This window comes from Atheta coriaria, unplaced genomic scaffold (genome assembly GCF_025399875.1).
Source record: "Atheta coriaria isolate IRGN ID8LTWV9N9 unplaced genomic scaffold, Caltech_Dcor_3.1 hic_scaffold_8_pilon, whole genome shotgun sequence".
Taxonomy (NCBI): Eukaryota; Metazoa; Arthropoda; class Insecta; order Coleoptera; family Staphylinidae; genus Dalotia; species Dalotia coriaria.
In genome coordinates this window covers 272,429-295,019 of record NW_027045450.1, presented here as the reverse complement: position 1 = coordinate 295,019, position 22,591 = coordinate 272,429, and the positions used below count along the sequence as shown (strand labels likewise).

Genomic DNA, 22,591 nt, shown 5'->3' with positions numbered 1-22,591 from the left:
TAAACAGCGAATCGCTAAATTCCAAAATCAGAAATGGGTTGATTCGCTTCATAAATTTTTAGTCGTGCGGAGGCCGAAATCCGCCCCCGAATTGCGCATTGTTCATGTTCATCTTTTCGACCCTCCGCTCGTGGGTGTATTTCGGTCAAACAATTGATTACACCGCACATGTTTCGCAATTGCGTCATTTATTACCTAATTATTTTCGCTCGTTATTTTCAGTCCTAAACGTTAAAAAATCCCATTCAATAAACCCCAACATTTTAACCAAATCCATATATAATGCGTTTTGGGTTAAATATTTTTGATAAAGTTTTCCGTATCCGTCCAACCCGTAAATCCGATCGTTCATAGTATTTCAAGTGAAAAGATTATGGACGCAGCGTGACTTTTTGCTCGCTTTGACTTTTGGGCGCGGTGCCTTCCGCTTTCCAAAGTTTGCCATCGATGCGTTATAAAAGAAAATTATAAAAAGCTCGCGCCGTGCAGAAATCGATAGCTATCATCCCCGTCGCTCGTTTGATTTGTATGCGGCAGGCCGGCCAGCACTGAGACGTCTCCCGGCTGTTCGCTTGTTCGCCCGGCCGCCTTTTCTTCCCGACGCGCGCAGAGGACTTGCGAGTATGAAAAGAACTTTAGCGCGACGACGTGCAGATCGAAAAATTGTGAGCAAACTCCTCGGCGTTGAAAAGCGCCGCCGGAAGATGCTCCGACCCGCCGGGCGAAAGGGTTGCATCTCCACGCCCGTCGACGATTTGGCGTCGCTCCAAATCTTCAATTAAATAATGGGTTACACTCGGGTAGATTGGCTCCGCAAACGCGTTTTATTGTTACGCTCATTGTCGACCATTTCTTAACTTAACTACGGGGATAAAATAATTTAGAACAATTTTTTCAAAATTTGTACAAAAAAGTGAATTGTGAAGGCGCCGGGCATTGAGAAAATTGCATTTAAAAATAAACTGGTCATTACGTGTGTTTTTTGTTTGGATAATCCGTAACTTTTCTTATTTTGTGCTCTGGGTATACAAAAGGGCTTTCATTTCCTGACCAGTCACAATTCGGCGGCGGTGGCGGCGGCCTTGTCGCGTTAAGCTTTACAACGAATACTGTGTGTGCCTGTAGGCGCTAAGCGCGCGCCGCCTTCGTCCCTCGATGCTCTTTTTCTCTAAATTAACATCGTTTACACTTCGTGCTCGCGTGCGCATTTGCGTTCGCGTGAGAGCGCGTTTCAAACCCGAATGTCTCTTGTTCTTCCACCTCTTTTGTTCGGGTTATCTGCGTGCCATCGCAAAGGCGTTCCCGAAACAACCCTTTCATAAACAGCAGCCGCGCAGTTCCAACATTTGAGAATCTTTTGTGCACATCTTCATTATACTCACAAAAAAGGTGAAAAATGTACAAATTTAGTTAAAATAATAATAATTCATTGAAATATCGATAAAAAAAAACAACACAAAACATGCATTGAAAGTTTTATTGAGTGAGAAACAATTAAAATGTCACATTCACACTCAAATTGTTGTTTGTATTCTATTATTCCACAAAATCTGTGATTAATTAACGCGGCCCTCGGGTGGAATAAACGGATTTTATTCAGGTTGTAAAATTTTACAAAAATATTCGTTATTTATCCTTTAAAAACAAAAGTTAATGTTCATATACTCATGTTTGTTTGTGCCTTGGAATAAGCCTAAATAAATAAATATTCGGTGCGTGCGACATGGGGGGCTCTTAATGAAAAATGTATTTCAGGCTTTCGCTTACACTTGCGCCGTAATGAATACGGTGAAATACGCCAGAATTCGCCAAAAGTTATGACAATGTGCGTTGAGGTGCGTTTTACTGCTCAGCGGCAATGCAAACATCGCTACCCAAAAGCTGAAAGCTTTATTAGGCACGTCGGCATCACAAGCTCAACAACAACAATGTCAATAAAGCACGTAGCGTTATAAATATTAACAAAAATTCAATTATTTAACAAATCACGGGTTTTTCTGTAAATTTTGAAAGTAACCAAGTGAAAAGGTAAATATTTTTTGTTGTCATTAATATTTGATTAGATTTTTTCACGAAAATGTATTTTTCTGATTTATATAACAGAAAAAATATCTAATGCATAAATAAACACACCGCGAGTCGTAAACTACACTCGACGACCAACTGAAACAAAGCGCGCGCAAAACAGAAAACAGAAAAATTAATATCTAGCTCCGTTTCGCGGGAGGTAATAAAATTGTGATCGCGATTAAATGGCGCGAACGCTATGCCCTTCCATTCTTCGCATTTCCGTCCAGCTTTTTTCGCCGCGCGCTCGCTGGAAAGCTATATTTTAACGCCGCCACCGACGAGAAATGCACGCTCAGCCATTACGTGCGTATGTAAGAACTACCGAGCATAACCGATTAGTCAGCGCTTTTTCATTGCTGCAACGCTGCTTTTCCTTTCGCCGAACTAAGAGTAAAAGCCACACAACAGAATTATCTCGCCTGTGATATGAATTTAACGCGTCGATGAAGGAAAACAAAATCTTCGCGTTGATAACAAACAAACCGCACACACAAGGGAGAAGGATTACTAAAGCACTAAAGAAAACAGTTAATTACGATCCAAATCGAAAACAAAACCAGGACTCTCTGCGCTGCAGAACAAAAGACACTTTTGTTTTTGTAATTACAAGATGTATACGTGCTTCTGTTAACAAAGTACTAAATTTATTAAATATGCCATACATTAAGTGCTTGATTAAAACAAAACTTTGTGTTTTTGCCGTTATTAACTTGATTTATAATCTAACTCCTAACTCCTAACTCCTAAAAGTATGCAACTTTCTTTTCACAAGTGTTTTGTGGTATGCCTAGATTAAAACAAAACATGATGGTGAATTCAATCAGCTATTAATATCAGTTAGCACAAGTTTGTTTTCGATAGTTTTAACTAGTTTTAGCTTGAATTGAAGCATTAGCACGCATTAGTCGAGCAATTAACGCGTTGTCGAGTTGTCGTCGACGTCGACACGTTCGATGATTAATCACTACCAATCGAACCCATTCGATTCGTGCCATTATGGTTTTCACAATATTAATAACGCATTGATAATCAATTCATTTATTCGCTGCAAAACAAAACAAATCATTAAATCACAACACATTACCTATATTATCCTACTCATGGAATTATGATATATACGATTATGTTTTGTAAATAGTTGTTGTATTAATTTACGTAATGCGTGTGTTCATGAATCCGCATTAGTCAATTTAATCCACGAAATGTACGAATATAAACAACGCGAATGGTGTGATCAGTAGCGCAGATTTGTACTCTAACAAAGTGAGCCCGAATGCAGCGGCTGAAATGAAGAAGTTTATGCGTAATTTAATGAAACGTGCATTTCCGCAACGCTGAAAATGGACCACGCCGAATGCGGTGTTTACATCTGGCCTGAACAACCGGATAGCTTTGATTAATTAAAACTCTCGCGCAGAGCGCAAATTAAAACGTATAAAACTGGATGAAATAATGAAATAATGGAATAAACGAATGATCATAGTGAGAATATCATTTTGTACGCACGAATGAAACGTATTTTATAATTTGTGTCCCGCAGACAACAAAAATTTGCATTTATTTCACACTTGACGAGTTTTTAACCTAATTTTTGAACTAGTTCAAGTAGGCAACTTTATAATCGCGCAAGTATTGTGGTTTGCCTATAATACATATTATTATTTATCGTTGGAAATAATTTACGGCTGTTAAAGTACTTTTTAATGTTACAAGCGTGAAAAAGTTGAAAACGCCTGCGAAAAGTTGAAAAGTCGAACGAATTTTTAACAAGTAACGCGAAGTAAAATAACTGCATCTTATTCTTGCAGTTTATCACGCCTCTGTGTCTCAGATGCTCAAATAAATTGTTTTTATGACCATCTCAAGTCGATAACTTTTTAGGGAACATATTAATTTTGCATCATCTTCATAATCTTAAAATTTTTCATTTTGACCGTAATAGTAGATCATATAAAGTTATAATTGTGATAAAAATGATGAGATATTGGTTTATAGTTCAATTTTGTATCGTGTAATGTTGTATTGTATATTGTTTATTGCTTATTATTTATCGACACAACGAGGTCGCATTAACGCGTGCATCTGCAGCAAGTAACGGCGTTGTTATATTGTTATGGATTATTTAGTGCATGCTGCGATGCGCTTTTATTGTTTTAACTATTTCGAGAGGGGTCGTTTATCAATTCGCGCGTTTCACCTGGTCGAGTATAAATTACGTTAATTGCGAGCGCTCGCCGACGCGTTGCGTCTCGCTGCGTCGCGAACCGGAATTTAGGAATAATTACGCTAATTGCCGCAATTTACTCCGACTCCCAACACAATCGGGAGCAATACTCACCCTTATTTATATTTACAGTATGTTAAACACACAATATAACCAAACTTCTAAAACTAAAAATATATGCAACTTGTGTAACGCTTTGATGTATTTTGTTTTGCCTACGTTAAATATATATTTATTGTTTTTTTACACAACATTTCAGTTGAAACAGTTAACAAAGAAACTTTTAAAGTACGTAAAACACAAAAACAATTGACTTTTTTTTATGTGCTCGAGCGAAACTTGGAAAAGAAGTTGATAAAAGAACCCCTACAGCTAAATTGTTTTTATTTCGGCAAGTAGGCGTGGAAGCTTCGAGCAAACGTGCATAATGCGAAAACTTTTAATTGCGTCTCGCTAACTAGTCGCGCGGCGCGTTAGTTAGTCCCCGAATCAGGATCAGGATCAGGATCAGGATCCTAGTACTCTGGCACTCAACCATTTTGATTCTGTTGCTGGCGCGCGGAATTGCTAGTTTAGAATAAACTTTAAATTACAATTAGTTGCGTTGAGGCTTATTTACTTTGCGCTGTAATTTAAACAAAAAACAAAATTTGCCCGTTGATTAATTCTTTATTTTTTTACGTTTTTGCCTTGTAGCTAAAAGAGTTATAAAAACAAAGTCTCAAAATGTTGTGAGTGCATAAACGTTGAGTAAATAGGGGACTGTAAGTAAGGATGAAGGACGATTCGTCCACTCGTAAAAATCTCTCATTGCGCTTAGCACTATGCAGCGCGTCGCTTTTTTTTTGTTCGACCTAAAACGGTATCGCCGTTTGGCGTGCATCGTTTTCTTTTTTATGACAGACAACGCCGAAAATTGTTATTTTACAACTTGTTCTTTTAGCTCAAACAACGTTTTACAGAATTTTCTTAAAAATGACTTGATTAATGTCAAAATTGCAAAATATAGAAAATCACGCAACATTTCAATCAAAGCAGATTGTATGAGTAATTTTATTGCCCATTGAACGCTGAAAATACTTCGAACATCTTGAATCGGTTAAATTTGATGTTCGTAAAGCAGTTGGCTGCAGAGACATGTTATTAAGTGAACTTTCCATAATTGCAGCAAGTTTCCCGAGCGTCAGGAAGCGCTCGGCGAGTAAAGCAGCGCCGCATAAATACTCGCGCACGTCGTGCATCTTCCGCCGCTCCGTAATTATCCTTCGGCATCGGTTTTTCCCTCTGCCGCCGACAGCTTTGCTCTCTTTCGCGTTCACAGCCTGTGTTCGCCGTGCATAAGTCATAAGTTGGCGTCGCTCGTTAAATGCGATATCGGCCAATCACTCCGGGAATAATTCATGGAAAACGCTCGCAAAATGCAGATTTCGCTTTTATTCACGTGCAGAAAATCAAATTACCGTACAGATATACAAGGATAATACAAACGCGGACGTTATTTATTGCTTCAATTTCGTAGAGGGCAAAAAATACAATAGATTTTTTTATTTGCAATCATAAATTACAACATTTTTTGTAAATTCTGCATCAGAATTGGTTAGTCATCGATTTATTCCTGTCCGGCTCCGTTTATGCAACTTTATGTACACAATGTGCGTGTGCACGTTTGATAACTTTTACTTAATCAAACGCTGACCACAGCCGCCCCCAAACACCCATAACGATCATCCCTGTAGGCGTGCATCCCTCGTCTCGTTTCGTATTACACTCACGTGCGTGCCGCCCACGCACAATCAATAACCATAATGAATGTTTGATGCGTTTTGCATCCATCGATGGATCTGGAAACGCGCTTTAGATTATGCGCTGGCCGCTGAACGCTGGACATTGGACGTGTTTGGTTTGATGTTTACGTGTTTACCACTCCCTCGATGATCTATTAACAACCGCTCGCAACGCACACGTGATAAGAGATAACGCTGCCGCCGCATGGATGTTAATTAAACGCGCAATACACTTTGTTATCACTCGGCTATCATTGTGGTCGCATCTCGAAATTAATTCGCAGTGAAATCGTAAATAATTAAAATTTCATTTGTAGGCAACACACAGTACATGTCAAACTGAAAAAAGGTTATGTTATTACAACCACCGAGGAAAAAAATCTCTCATAAACGGATGTAATGGGAAAAGAAACGTAGAATGATCGAAATTAAATGGAAGTTTATTTGAGGTAGTTTATCATTGAGCACGGGTTGCATTCATGCGTGGCGTTCATCGACTGTCGATGAAAACCCCAATGATGAAAGCGCTCCGGCAAAAATCATCACTATCGAAAAAAAGCTCGCCTAGGGGTGGTTGGGGGTCGTTTTGGCACCAAACTGCAGCCCCAAAGCCCGGCGCATAAATCCAGAGGACGTTTATTATTGTTTTCCGCAAAGTATAAATCGCCGCGAGTCAATTTCAGCTCTCCAGACTACCACGAACTACCGCCATGGCCGGAAAAGAGAAATATTGTCGTGCGAAAACTAAAAATAACTCTTTCATTAATTAAAACAGGTTTAATCAATTAAAACTTCTGAATTATTAATTTCGCACACTCAACTTGCGCGAACAATAATACAATAAATCTAATTTTCGGCGTTACATAAAACAATTTCCGTAATTTATGAGCGAGCATTTCACATCTCTCAAGGTTAACGTGTTCGAGAGCAGAGAAAAACAACGCACGAATGCTTCATGAAAGCAAAAAAGAAGTTATGTGATGAGATGGAATTCGTTCCAAGGGGCGAATTCGCACCACCCGTGAGATGAGGCCCGTCCGCAACTCGTCTTAATTCTGCCCCATTTTCGTTCGTTTTTAGTTCATTGCAAGGTTTTACTTCGTTAGCCTTCGCTAAGAAACGAGCAGAAAGAAACCCGAAACGGATGGACGCCGGCTCGTAAATAATACAAGAATTTCGAAATTCGGGCGCCGCATGAAGAACGCGCGCAAAAAGCCGTAATGGTTTCGGTTGAAAGGCTTTAATGTTTTAATGTCGTTTAGTGATGCCGTTGCTGTCGAGCAAAAACTCAACCATCACGAAATTCAACCATAAACACTGGCGTGGCTTTTGCCAAAACTGCAAGAAACCGGACATCTTTTATTTGTTTCACGATGCTTTATTGTTTTATTGTCTGTGTATGACAAATAGCCTACATTAATCCTGTTAACCTCAAACGCTATATGAAACATAACCTGATTTATAACATTTTTATGTTTTTTGTGTGTTTATAGGTGAATTACCGGCTGCAGTACAAAGTGCAGCTGGGACGGGTGACACCAGCTTGCAGCTGATCCTGGCGGCGGCATGCGTGACCGTCTGGCGCCTCCGGTGACCCACTGCGCTGCCAACTCCCGGGGCGGCGTTCGTCCGCGACCTCGGCTAAAATCCAAACTCGCACGGTGTTGTTATCATATCAAGAGATACAAAGAAATACGCAGCCAGCGTCATCTGCACAAAATGGCGGCCGTGTGACGCACCAAGATGGCGTCGAATGTTATTGACTGTTTCCAGTGCGTACTATGTACTAAACGCGTTTTTAAGACGATAAGCAGCATGTTATCAAAAGAAAAAATCATAAAACTAAACATAAATAATGCAACCAAACAACTTCTACGTATAATTAAATAACATACACTTTTAAACGTTAAATTAACTATAAAATGCGAGCGAAAATGACAAAAGAATGGATGAAACAGCAAACGACTACCAGACTACCAGTATTCTACAACATATGATTAATTATTTAAATAATTCGTAAGTAAACGTGCGATAAACACAGTGAAGATGGGATTTTTAACTCTTGAAGCGCAGATTTTAAGAAAATGGGAAGCAGACGCGTCATTAACTTCGCCCACGCCGAAAATTCGCTAAAACCTCGCTCAATTATAATGCAATTACGTCGATTTTACAACGCCCCGCAAGGGAATTATCCATAATCGACGTTTTAATGCGTTCTTCTTTTGCGGCGACACCGAAATTGAATTTTAAGCGTTTTCGGCGTGCGTACGGCGTGAAAATTGAAAGCAAATTGTTTGACACCGCCGGAACATAAGCCTAATTATGAACAGGAGCAAATTTTCGCAAATCCTTCACCGTACATCACGTCAGGAAGGAAACGAAGCAGGAAGGATCAAGATGGCTGCCTGCAAGACGAAGAGGACGCGCAGATAAGCATCGTTAATAACACTCGCGTCGTAAAATGCAATTTATCGTCCGCTGACGTCCTCAATCGGCTGTCGTGCTCGTTCTCCTCCTGAAATTAGACGACGTCTGAAGTTAATCCAGAAATATTTTTTTGTTATTTTATATTTTAGTAACAAACAAACAAACGCGAGCGCAAAAAAAAGTTTAGGTGAAACGAGGTGGACGAAGCACTGAGGATTAAGCTCGGGTCGAATGCGAAAGGATTACCGATTCGGTAATTGGTGATCGGGGAAAGTTCGGCCCGGTGTGTAATGGAAGTTGTAAATATACACATGTTCTGTACATGTCACGAGCACTTCGGGCTTTGGGTCCGGGACGAGGTCTGCTCCTGCGATCCGGTGATGAATGTGTGACTAAATGGCGCGTGTGCTGATCCGGACATCTGCACCGGAAGGCCTCATTTGGACCTAACCACTCTCGACCACCACACCCACACGGAGATTCAATGCGTATCTTGATCAATTTCCACTTTGTAAATCAAAAAATTTTAACCTCAACGAAACGAATACACTGTTGTGTTGTAAATGTTTATATTTATTTTCTTGTAATAATGTTGATATCTCACGAAACGGCGAATGAAAGCGCAAAAAGAAAATTTGCGATTTGTATGTACATAAAGTTAATATATTACTGTACGTTTTCCGTGCATCGCACGATGTGATGATAAAATGTATGATAAGGAATGAAGCAACGTGTTGGGATTGCAAGTAAATCGATCGCTAAGCAACATAAACTATAAAAAAAACATGTATAGGTATAAGTGGGCCATCGAGAAAGATGAAATTTAATTTTTAGATGGCTCATCTATACGAACGATAAAAACAAGTAAGAAAACAAGTGGAGAAAACTATAAGTGGCGGTATCATGAATATTATATATATAAAAAATAAATATATATGAAAATATAGACAAAATTGTTTGTTGTTTTATAAATAAATTATGAATGAGTATCAAATTTGGTGTTTTTATAAATTTTTTACCATAAATTGCAGAAATTGTAACTTGATTGAAAGAAATGTCAGCATTGATAACATGTAATCCCTTTCTGAAGTATATTTTTATCTTTTAGTGGAGTAAGTACACTAATTACGTTGCTGCGCACTTGTTAACAAGGGTAAGTTGAAACTTTCCAACAATTCCAATCGTCTTACAGCTTTAGGACGCGATTCAGCTTCAAATATCGATTTTCTCATTGTATCCTTTCCGTAATGGTCAATATCAATGATTCAAGTTACAAGTTATGGGTATTTTTGATGTCTAAATCTTCAGGATGTGTTTCAAATGCCTTAAAACATTTTATATTGCAGTAATATTTCCGGACAATGAGTGGATTTAGCGTATTTTGTTACTATTTTAGTCAATGAAGTTTATTGCAGTCTTTCAACCAAATAATAAAAAAATGTTCAGAAATCACAGATTCTTCAATGCAACAGGAGATCTAAAACGTTTTCTTCTACTTCCAGGTATAAAGCGTCAGTTTTTCCACGGATTTTGACACAAAAAGTGATATTTTATATACGGACGGCCAAGTCGTGGGTAAAGTACTTTATCTACGGGTATTATCTACGGGGCAGAGCTTGCACCTGCGCATTTGCCTACGGTGCGGCACCAGACAATATGAAATGCAATGCACCGCCAGTCAAACAAGTCAAAACAGGTGCTGCTGCTACTCGTGTAGGCGCGGCACAACATTTATAACTTTACATTTCCCAATATAGAGCAAGAGCCCGTGACGAAAGTCTGGCCGTCACGGGCTCTTAGTCTAATAGTGTGCGAGCGAATTTCGAAGATTTAAAATAAAAAGTTCAAATACAAACACTAAACGTGGAAATATAGCAGAAGTAAAAAATAACGTAAGCATCACGTGACTAAACGTTGTTAAAAGCCTCATTTAGCCACTTGATACATAATAAACTATTTCTTATTTAAACTTGAGAAAAACAGTGAATTATGGCTCAAATATTAGGACACTTTCTAACCATTTATACTCTTGTACATAATTGCCGTAATTGGAGTATGATAAAGTAATTATGACCAATCTCAGACATTGATAGTGTTTGGAAATCATAAATATTATAATTATACTTAATGAATTTCTCTAGAAAGTTGCTGTAAGATTATTTATTGATAAAGTAATAAAATTCAAATTAATTTCGCAAAAATTTAAATAAAACCTTTCTCCAAAACTCACAAAACACAATCTCTTGATAAAGTAAAGCTAGAATTATACTTAAATAAAGTAAAAGTTTATAATATAGTATCACCGTCATAACATAAATAACGTAACAAAGACGAAAGGAAGTGCAATAATCACGCGCTTGATTAATTCACTGCACTAGGTTTACCAGCAAGTTGTTTATCAGAACAGCGTTACGCCGAGTATAAACTAAAGTCTGCTAAAGTTTGCTCGGATGTTGATTCTGCACGTTTGCGGTTTCGTCAGCTCGCTTCGATCTCCATATCGAAAGTGTGGTATGCACATCGGGCTGATTTGAGTGGAATAACTCGAGCGGTGCGCTAGTTACGCCTAATTTGTTCTTGTAACATTGCGACGAAACGAAAACGTTGCGTGATGCGGCCATATCCAACCTGTAAACAACCTGAAGAGATGTAATTATTTTAACGCGCCGAGTTGAACGCGAAACCAAAACCAAAACCGCTAATAACACGCTTAAACACTTTGAATCCACGCGAAATACCGTAAATTAAAAATAAAAGTTTTTTATTTGTAAATATTTACACAAATTGTGTTAGTGTGGAATATAATTATGATTTTTGTTGAATACTTTTTTATTTTGTTGTTTAATGTTTAGCATTTTTGCCCAGATATATATCCGCTGAGAACGGGAGCTAATCCACAATGGGGATTGTAAATCTGGAACGATGTCGGGATAAGAGGACACCGCGTTTAGCGTCGCTGCTCTAAATTTAGCCGCTTGCATCCGCATGCAAAGTCGTACGTTTCCCTCGGAGCACTCGCGCACTCGCACTCGGAAAAACGCACGAAACGAAAGAAACGAGAATTGATGCGATGCATTTGCGTGTTCGCACATTACCATCGTGCGCGCGTTTTCCACCATTTCCACCTACACGGCGCTCCTGTTGAGTTAAAAACGGTAAGAGGCAACTTAGCGTGGCTTTGGCGATGGCCGGGGGTCGGGTTGTTATCGTAGATTTTATCGCGCGGGCACGACGCCAGCCAGGATGGCAAGATGTCAGTGTGTGAGCCAGGAAGTGAGGATGCCAGGATGTCGCTCGCATCGGCCACCATCGCCAAAAACGTTACGAGGATAAATAAGATAAAAAGGGGACGCCGAAAAAGCGTGCGTGATAAAAAAATACAATGCTAAACACGTTAAACAAGATGCAGTTGAAGTTAAGGGCGGATTTTTTAAGGAAACAGGATAATTGCTTTCATCCTTCAACAAAACAAGCAAAAAACAAATTTTCTGACATTTTTTTAAAAAACTCACTAGTTTTATAATATATTAAACATAACTCCTACTTCTTGTAATATTTCTTGCTTGCATGCTCGTGTTCCTTCACCAACTTCACTAATTCGCTTCAAATTGAAATTTAGCTTATGTTAGTTGCAAACCGCGAGCGGCGTAAGACACTCACTCTCTACGTCTGCGCGTTTAATTCCTCATCGCGGCTCATACCTTCAACAAGAACTAATCAGACAATAATAAACTATCCTACAAACTTGTAATCTCATTTTTAGTGCTTGAAACATAATTAAAATGTAATTATTTATATCAAAACTTATAAAAACCTGTTATTTTAAAACCTACTTAAGTGTTAAATTAGTTTTAAAGTGAATAAAATGGATTTAAAAAGTGTAAGTATTTAATATGATTTAATATATTAACAGTTTTTGATTAAATTTAGTTAGTGATTAAATCCATTGTGGATTAAAAGTGATTTCATAACAACGATTGCCAAAATCTCTTGCAACTGCCGAATTGAATTATTCAATTTTATTTGATTCACGTGCACGCACAATCGGTTTGATGTTCAATCAACGCTGCTGCTGATTAAATACCGCGAGCACAAAAACAAATTGCGAGTTGCGCAACTTTGTTACGTATGTAAAAGAGCTAAAAAATTAACAAAATTAACTAAAACAAATAAAACAAAAATTTTCAGTAAAAATATAATTTTCTTTTAAATTTTATTAAATTTACTTTAATTATTCAGTAATTTCACGGTTTTTAAATAAATTAAACATATATAATTTGCATAATTATCTTTCGGAGTATTTAAGGTGTAAAAATTATAATTTGAGCATAATTTACGCTCGTGCTGTAATGAACAACATCGATTAGTCGTTAATTATGTACGATTTTTATGAGTGTTAGAAAGTGAGACGCTAATAAAGCAAATACGAGTACTAATTGAATGAACTTGGCGTGCGGCAATGTCGATGGTAATGAGCGGCGAACGCTTAACTGATATTCTCGTTTTTAATGCATCGGCAAGCGTGCGATTTTATTATAATTTAAATTTCGATTTCATTTTTACTCATGCTACACAAAAACTCACTTTTAATTAATAATTATTTTAAAATGAAGTAATCCATATAATAGCTATTAATAAAAAATTAAATTGGTAAAAAACGAAGTCTTTGACCCCGACGTGATTTGAACACGCAACCTTCTGATCTGGAGTCAGACGCGCTACCGTTGCGCCACGGAGTCGTTAAAAACTGGCGGCGAGAGTGCGTAAATCATTTTCAGGGGAAGTGTACAGTTTTTCATGCATAGATCATTAATAGATTGGTTGCAGGCTGCACGGACTGCGGAGATTATTAACTTCATATTCTATTATTATTAAAACACTAGTCTTTGTCCCGGTAATGTTTAATAAAAATGTAATTCGTTTTTACTTTCTTGTTCTAAACATAGGATGTGTTAATTCTATCAATAAGATTCGCAATTTTATTTTAAAGAAATTAATTATATAAAAAATTGCTAATACTGCACTTCAGCGCGCCATCTAGGATTGAACTATTTAACAATAACTATGATCGAATCTCAATGCCAACTTTTATCCTAGAGAAAAGGGCTGTCTTTCGGGTTTTCCCGGTGATTATTCGAATTTTTCTCACCGTGAAACCATCCTTAGACTTTAACGAACATTTAAAAAACAGAACTGGCCAAATTGGTCTAGGTGTTGTCGAGTTATGCGCTTACCAACAGATTTTGCAATTCATTTTTATATTATATATAATACTAAATGAAATTAAACGTTTTCAGATAAGTATCCATGAAGATGAAAAACTCGAGAACAAAACGTAAGTATTTTTTGCTTTTAACATTACAAAAGATAATCTATTACATGGTAAATGGCATAATACGCCAATAGATAAAAAGATAATCAATAGGAAGCTGCAATAAAATTACAAAATGAAAAGAAACAACATGACGACATAATACAATAAACAATTTCATTTCGTAAATGTGCCATTAGATTAATCTCGCATTACACACTCCGACGTGATCCGCTGTTGTGTGCAGTTTTGTGCGCGCGCTCAGTGAAAGTCGATTGCGCAATCCGGTTCGATCACAAACGCAATCAATTTGTTTACCTTTCACCGGTTCAAAACACGTCCATCTAACAATGCAAACAAAACATTTACGCACGTCATTCTAGTAATTGGCTTGCAAATTGGCACTTTTTGCATAACAAAATCGGGCACGGCTCAATTCGCGTAGTGCTTGTAAATAAATCGGCGAAAATGCAACATGCGTGAGGTGGCTGATTTGAAACGCGATGGAAATTGAACTTAACGTTAACAAACGGTTATGATGCTGCCAACGATGCGGTGGCGTTTTAGTTGTGCTGCAATTTGCAGCTAATTCCATTCAATTGCTGCAGCGGCAAATTGGAAACGTCGAAAGCGCGCAATTGGGGATGAATCTCTCGAATTGATGCAACTAGTGTGCAATGGAAACTAAGCTAACATTAAATTCAAAACCCTAATTAGAATTTACGGTAAACAATTACGAAATATAACTCGAAATGTTAAATTTCATACTCAAACCCAATCTAAATGGATCTGAATTAAAGAAATTAACTCGCATTGCGTAACGCACCGTTTTTATTACTCCAGAAAGTGGCCGTTCGGTTTTATTGCAATTCTCAGCCGCCCCCGATGCGAACAAATGCGAATCCCATCAGATTTCGATTCCAGACGCAGAACTCGCGGCGTAATCGCGTCGATAAATTACATTTTTAATTACGCATTTTAAAAGTTCAAATACTACCCAAACTGGTGAATAAAACTGAATAATGGCAAAAGCCAAGAAAACCGAGACGAAAAAAAAACGCTCAAAAGAGAACGAAACGCAGAAGACGAAATTAACGCTCACATTGTATTGTTAATTGTATTCTTACGTGGGGTTACATATTGAATGACATTTTTCCTTTCGCGCTATCCTCCGGTAGACTCTCGAATCCTGGGCGATAATTAAAATTGCGCGTCGCGACTCGACGCCGGCGACGATAATGAAAGCGCGTCGCAGAAAAGGAATTACATTTATTACATTCACGTTTGTTTCTCTTTGTTTCACATTCTTCGCCGCTTAGATTCATTCATTTCGTAAAACCCTAAGAGAAAATTTCACTGAAGAATAGCGCGCGATTTTAATGCCATTCTTTGAAGTCGTTTCTAGGATTTTCTCTTCGGGAAAATATGATGACGTTTGTTTAAAATTAAATTTCCGAATGAATATTCGTCCGCATATATTAAATTTACAATCCTCGCGGCGCGTCGAACTGCGGAGAATAATGAAAACGCGAACGTGCGAAAACTAATTACGCAGACGTAAGAATTAAATGAGTACACGTACGTATACTCGGCGCGCTATAAAGGGGTATGAGGGTGTGAGAGGGTGGTTGATGAAGTGCAATTACCACTGGCGAGCGTCAAAACCAAGGGAACATCGAAATAACACCAAAGTAATGCAAAACGAAGCAACAACGCATTAGAGTGGTTGTTTTTTTCTTGTTTATGATTATTACACACACGTGTTGTTTTAAAAGGTAAGGAAAATGATAATGAACAGCGTGTCAAAATTAATTACATAAAAAATACCCCCAGAAACAACTTTTTGCGTTTTTTTAAATAAAATTTTTAATTTAACGTACAAGGACTGCATTTAGAATGACTTTAGTCTCAGTGAATATTTTAAGTTGAAATAATATAAGCTGCAATTAATTAATGTCATAAATGAATAGTTTTATGAATAACACACTCTTATATTAATTAATTACTTTGCTAATTATTTTAAAATGTAAATTTTCTGATTGTCTGCTTCCAGCTCACGTCTGCAGGGCTTTGGCGGTTTCGCCACGTTTATCCTGCTGGCCGTCAACGTCACACTCATCCTCGGATCAGCCTGGATCCTAATTAACGCGCAACTTTTCACAAAACAAGACGGAATCTGCTTGAGTGAACAATGCATTAATACAGGTACTGAAATATCTTTATTTATTTGCCATAATTAAATAAATGATAATAAATATTGTATAATTCAATTTAATTTAAAAATGGATGCCTTTTAATTAGTGTATTATGCACCTCGAAAGCCCGAAATTACTTTGAAGTCGATTTTGGTCTTATTTTTCACTGCGAATTTCTTGTCTTGGCGCCTTTGCGCGGGAAATTAAAGACGAAAATGTGCTTTGTGTTTGTTATTCCGCGACGCGGGCCGTAATGACCGTTATAATCGGCGAATTAAATGAAATGCGCGCGCGGCGGATGGAGGAGAACGCGAAAAAGCAAAAACCCGCAGGGCGTTTGAACGCGCCGAAAAGGACGCCGCGCAAAAGGTATTTTCCGGGAATTTGGCGGCTCCACGAACGCGAATAATCGAAATATTTTATTACGCACACAGATAAGCTAATTATATTTTGGAGATAAAGCTAAACGCCTGAAATTACACACGAAAAGATACAAACGTAAATGTAAATATAAACACAAAAATAACCAAAATGCAAACACGCGAAACTTTTTTTCATTATTTTTAAAAAACATAATTACAATAAAATTAATTATTTGTTTGCTTGTTTTGCATTAAAAAAATAATTTTCTAAAAGTTTTCGCTATGTTTGTGACACATAAAGTACTAATGAACTTTTTCCATCCATTCAATTTTTTGCAAAACTTTCGGGCATAACTTTTTTGCAAACTCAAACAATCTCTGCATCATTTATTTTCGCGTTTTTCACTTCTTTTTGCTTGTTTGCTGGTTCATGCTTATATTCTTAATGTTTTTGTGGGTTTTAATTTTTTCTTTCATGGAACACAAACACTAGTCGCGGCTGATTTTCTTGTTGTTGTACGTTTTTTTTCGCGTTGGCGGTGGCTTTCAGCGAAATGAAACGTGGTTCGCTCATTGCGTACGCACCGCACAACGACTAATATATCATCTATAACTCCAATTAATCATCATTGAAACCAATGTGTAATTAATCTTGTTGTAGCCGTGGCGTCGGTGCGTTTACCTGCGGGCCTGAAAGGGTGCGAATGTCAAACGCGTTTCATCTCGCAAACAATATATTGCGATCGTATAGTGCGTAATACCGCATGCGTGGGCGAAAAGAGGTTTTCATTCAGTGTTAAACACATGTGAAACTTAATAATGATAATGCTTCGCGTAATCATCTTTTAATTAAGTAAAATACTTAACATTATTCACGATCCATTTTAAAAATTAATTTCGTTTTAATTTCTCCTTTCAATTAACATAATAAAACATTGCTTACCGAAGCAGTGTCTGCCTGGATAATAAATAAATCCCGATGGATTTATGTGGCGTGAAAACTTATTATATTCTTATTTATTGCATTACGTTCCAGCCTATTCTACGGCTTCAGCTTCGGTCCATCCGAAAGTCCACAAAAACCACGCTCAATTTTCCTTTTCGTCCTTTTTACATCTCGAAATGTGTTTTTTATGCAATTTTATGACTTGAAATATTTGTTTTGGTATTAATTAAGCAGCAACTGTTTTTATTTCGGCGAAACTTTCGTTTTATTCGTTGTTTTGTTTGTTTTTTATTACGCCGTTGTTTATTTTGCAGCATCCGGTGTCCTGCGAGCAATGGATCGCTCGGCGGATCCTTGCTCGGACTTTTATCAGTACGCGTGCGGCGCCTGGATGAAGGACAATCCGGTGCCCGAGTGGACGGCCACTTGGGACCGGCTGGCCGTGCTGCGTGAGTCCTTGTTGGTCGAAATGCGCGGCATCCTCGAGACACCTAATTCGATTTCGGATGAACCCAGTGCAGTCAGGAAGGCTAAATTGTTGTACAAGACTTGTATGAATACAGGTAATATCAATACTCTATTTCTATCAATAATATAAAATAATGTTTTATATATCTAGAGTTGAAAACAGTGTTTTATCCACTATAATGCGGAAAACAATGTTATCAAAACCACGATATTAATAGAAAACAATGTTTTCTACACCGTGATTTGGAGAACAATATTTTCAATATTTCTGTATAGAAAACAATATTTTCCAATCAAAGAAAGCAGTGTTTTCCCCACTGTGATTCAGAAAACTATATTTTTAATGTTTCCGTATAGAAAACAATGTTTTCCAAGTCAGGTTATTGTATAGAAAACAGTGTTTTCCACACCGTGATTCAGAAAACAATATTTTCACTGTTTCTGTAGAGAAAACAGTGTTTTCCAATGTGCTGGTTCGAAAATTTAATATTCTTGACAATTTCTTGCATTCCGGAGCAAAACTAGAATATAATATGCGAATCACGTGGGTGTATATTTCAAGCAAGCCCGACGCTATCAATCATCGCCCGCAAATCCTGTCATTTGTCACAGGATTCCCCTGTCACATGGGCGGCGGCAGTAGCGGCCTACATGCGCCGGCACGCATGGCCGAAGCTGGCTCTGGCGGCTTAATCGCGACCACTCCGTTTATGGCCCCGACTGCCAGGAGTATCTTATTGTTAATCTAGTCCTAGGACTCGTCGCGAATATGACGCTTATCATACTATCACATCACAATAGCTCCGGCCGCCGTGCTGCTGCTGCAATTACGTCGTAAACGGACGACACACGCGTCAGGACTCGCAGCAAGAACTTAATATGTCCTGTCAGCAGGCAAGCATTCCTGCTTCTTGTGCGCGATGATAAATTATTACGAATTTCCTTCATTTAAATTTCATAAATTCAGATTTTATAATTATTTGCAGACGAGTTGGAACGCAAGGGATTAGAGCCAATTAAACGTACATTACAAGCGGTCGGACTGTCAACGCTGCCGCCAGGACAATTAAATACCACATTAAAGGAACAAGCAGATTCTTTAATTAAAGTAAATAAAACAGAAAGTTTCAATTTTGGGACAGAATTTGACTGGTTATTTACCATCGCAAAAAGTCGTCGTTTGCTCGGAATAAACATACTCTATGGCTTTAATATAGCAGAAGATGTGCGTAATTCATCACTATACAAAATTGTGGTGAGTAACTCACGCATGCGCAATAATTTTCTAGGCGGAGCTAAATAAACTAAATTATCACTTTCAGATCGAACAAATCTCGCCTGGATTCGGTGAAAAATTCCTCCTGCAATCCGATAAATTCACGCACGAACTAACTGAATACAAGCGGCATATTGTAAAAATGCTGACAACGTATGCAAATTGGAGCGGTGCGGCACTCACCCCCATCGAGGGTGAAAACTTTGCGGCGGATGTCATCAGCGTTGCAACACAAATCGCACAGGTAAAAAACCTCTGAGCGTATTAATCAGACAATTACATTTGCATCATGCGCTTTTTCCTTGCCCACGACCTGCACGACCTGAGTAGCGCGAGTAGAACACGGACGCGGACAGGACACGACGCGACGAATACGAAACGCACGCATAAATCACGCACGAACCGAGCCGTATAGTCCGAATAGTAAATCAGAGTTATCCAGAGCGTGTGTGTGTGTGTATGTAGGTCATGACCCCCGTCCAAGAGCGCCGCAGTACGAACCATCTTTTTCACGAGGTGACCCTCCATGAGCTCGAGCAAGGACCACCCGGGCATGAAAAATGGCAACTGGTACAAAACACATAATAACCTCAAAAAATAACCTAATAATTTATTAACACTTAGGTTAATTGGACGCAATATTTAGAAATCATCTTCAATGATACCTCGGTTATCTTAGATAATAAAAAGGATAAAGTTATCCTGTTGGATTTATTCTACATGCAGAGATTAGCATCGCTTCTGGATAAAATCGATCCTGAAATGTTGGAGAGATTCATCTGGTGGAACGTCTTTTCCGCACTTGCACCCTTGACCATCGCCGATTTTCGAACCTTGGGGTACGAGTTCTCGCAGCAGCTGTTCGGACTCAAAGCGAGGACGCCCCGCTGGAAGGGATGCACGAATAATGTGAACGCCAACTTTGGGCTTGCTTTGAGTTACGCATACGTGCGCAGCAGACTCACGCAGCACGAGAAAAACAACGTGCTCACAATGCTGGATGATGTGCGAGGTGCCTTTGAGGAGGCTGTGCATGGTCTCGACTGGATGGATGGTGTAACCAGGGAGAAAACTCTCAGTAAACTGCATGCGATTAGAGCTTTTGTTGGATATCCCGGATGGATTTTAAATTCCACACAACTGGATAAGTATTATCGAAACGTACAATTTTTTTTTATTTATTTTGAGATTTAAGTTTAAATTTTTATATTTTTAGGCGTATGTTTTAGAGGATAATTTATTCGACACATTCCTGAATCTTACAAACGCAGCAGTCCGGCGTACAATGCATAATCTCCGAAAGAAACCAAATCGCAATCGGTAAAAATATTTTTATGTTTTGAGATGAAATAAATCTGTTTGTGTTGTTGTGGTATTGCAGTTGGGTGGCTACAGCAACAACAGTGAACGCCTTCTACTCGGCGACTCTAAATTCCGTCAGTAAGTTTTTGGGCACTTTTATTTACATCCGTATTCGTTTTTCGTGCGGCGCGCAACAATACGTTCGTTAAAGGCGCGGTGCGCGGTATAAATCCATGCCGAAATTATTTCTATTTCTTGCTTTCAGCTTTCCCAGCAGGCATCCTCAAGCCGCCGTTTTACGGCAACGGAATCGCGTAAGTTTTTTGTGTGTGCATGTATCTGACCCAACCACCCAGCGCAATCTGACATTTTGTGTGGCAACTCACATAAAAGTTATGTGCGCACTTTTGTCGCATAACCACAACTACACATAAACACTCACACAGAGAATATGCATGTTTACATCTTGTGAGTAAGCAAGTTCGACATCCGACACTTGGGTGTAAAGATGAAGGTGCTTGTTGCGAGCGATTCGACAAAATTGAACTTTTTATACGCGCGCACGTTTTATCTCTGTTTGTTTATACGACTTTGGGTAACAAAGCGCACAAAAGCTCGAGGTTTACGTGGGCAAAGAATCACGCTCGAAATGATTTAAGATAAAGTTTATATTTGCAGCGCGATCGACTATGGCGGTATCGGGGCCATCATGGGACACGAAGTAACGCACGGATTCGACGACCAAGGTGAGAGGACACAGGTGTATCAAGTGTATCAAAAGCTAGACTATAAATCAACATAGAGTGAAATTGCGGGGATTTATTTACGCACCATATGTCTAAACATTAATTTTCTGAATGTCTAAACATCTCCCTAGGCCGCAGATACGACGAAAATGGAAATTTAAGACAATGGTGGTCTTTGGATACTTTACAACACTATCATGACAGAGTCAGATGTATTATAGACCAGTATAATAATTATACAATGCCGGAATTAGGAAATGCATTCAAAGTAAGCAAAAAAAAATGTTTTAAATTTATTTGTGATTTCATAATCTGTGATGCTTCAGGTGCAGGGCGTCAACACTCAGGGTGAAAACATCGCTGACAACGGCGGTTTGCGCGCTGCTTTCGTCGCCTACAAGCGTCGGCAGACACGTCCGGGAAACAGCATCGCAATGCATCAACGCCTTCCCGGATTACCGCACGTCACCGACGATCAACTCTTCTTTTTAGGATTCGCACAGGTTAATTTATCTCTAAAGTTTACGTACAATCTGAAACTTGCGTAATATAACAACTTTGTGTTGTGTTGATAATATCTCATAGTACTTACACTATATAGAGTATAATGTGTGTATATTTGTTGTGTTGAATACATAATGACGGCATTAATATGCAATTGCACTCGATGTGGTTATGGTTACAGATATGGTGCGGCAATTCGACGCGCGGCGCGCTGAAGAGTAAACTCGTGGATGGCGTGCACGCGCCGAACAGAGTACGCGTCCTGGGCACATTGGCCAACTCGGCGGAGTTTGCCGCCGCTTGGAATTGTCCCGCGGGCGCGCCGATGAATCCACAGCGCAAATGTGTACTCTGGTGACGGGCACAACTTCGGATTTTCAATTAACGCCGCCTGCTCACAAGCAGGGCTCGCGTATTGTGGGACAGGACGTACAAAGTGATAATTTAGATAAAATTTTATTTAATTGCAGACAGATTGAAATAGAAACTAATCAGGTACAAGATTATATCTACAATGGTACAAGAATTTTTTGTTTTAAATAAAGTTTTATAGTAGTACTTTAAATGAAAACTTTTTTATGTGGAAATTTGCATTTGTGTTTTGGAAACTCTATAAAAACACCTACTAACATAATAATAAACAGAATACTATTGAGATAATAATAGGTAATCGAATTCTACGAGTACAACTTTGCAAATGGTAACATAGTGAAAACTGGAAGCTAACGTGCCGAAAACATCAGCCATCTGAATGCATGAGAATGTAACGATAACGACACTTTGGAATTTTCACATTTTCCAACAGAATTTTCCATCATATCTCACCTTGATTCACCAAATGCACGACAAATTCATAAATATATATGAATACAGATAGAAGTATCTGTCACGAATAGAAATACGTTGTATTATTCTTTTTTTCTGTAAATTTTACTCCAGGAAAAAAAACAAAGCTCGCAAGCGGGACGAAGACCTC

General features: G+C 38.5%; 2 protein-coding genes and 1 non-coding gene across 3 annotated transcripts in view; 2 read left to right on the top strand and 1 right to left on the bottom strand.

Moving 5' to 3' along the window:
• LOC135797359 (limbic system-associated membrane protein-like) overlaps positions 1 to 9,399 on the top strand; it is a 66,354-nt gene extending 56,955 nt beyond the window's left edge. Inside the window, exon 7 of the mRNA XM_065309662.1 lies at positions 7,572 to 9,399. Within this exon, the coding sequence (XP_065165734.1) occupies positions 7,572 to 7,672 (101 nt within the window). The 3' untranslated portion in view covers positions 7,673 to 9,399. The remainder of the gene's footprint in view (positions 1 to 7,571) is intronic.
• A 3,773-nt stretch (positions 9,400 to 13,172) lies between these two features.
• Positions 13,173 to 13,244, bottom strand: TRNAW-CCA (transfer RNA tryptophan (anticodon CCA)). The gene has a single exon. It is a non-coding gene; the product is annotated as a tRNA-Trp (tRNA).
• Positions 13,245 to 14,838: 1,594 nt separating this feature from the next.
• On the top strand, positions 14,839 to 22,105 carry LOC135797396 (neprilysin-4-like). Its single transcript, XM_065309758.1, has 15 exons — positions 14,839 to 14,921; positions 15,870 to 16,021; positions 17,634 to 17,882; positions 18,774 to 18,864; positions 18,928 to 19,042; positions 19,110 to 19,307; positions 19,529 to 19,633; positions 19,688 to 20,224; positions 20,280 to 20,383; positions 20,445 to 20,503; positions 20,631 to 20,679; positions 21,044 to 21,111; positions 21,243 to 21,379; positions 21,438 to 21,614; positions 21,797 to 22,105. The coding sequence occupies exons 1-15, from the start codon at positions 14,839 to 14,841 to the stop codon at positions 21,971 to 21,973; spliced, it is 2,301 nt and encodes a 766-aa protein (XP_065165830.1). The 3' UTR covers positions 21,974 to 22,105.
• Positions 22,106 to 22,591: the final 486 nt, after the last annotated feature.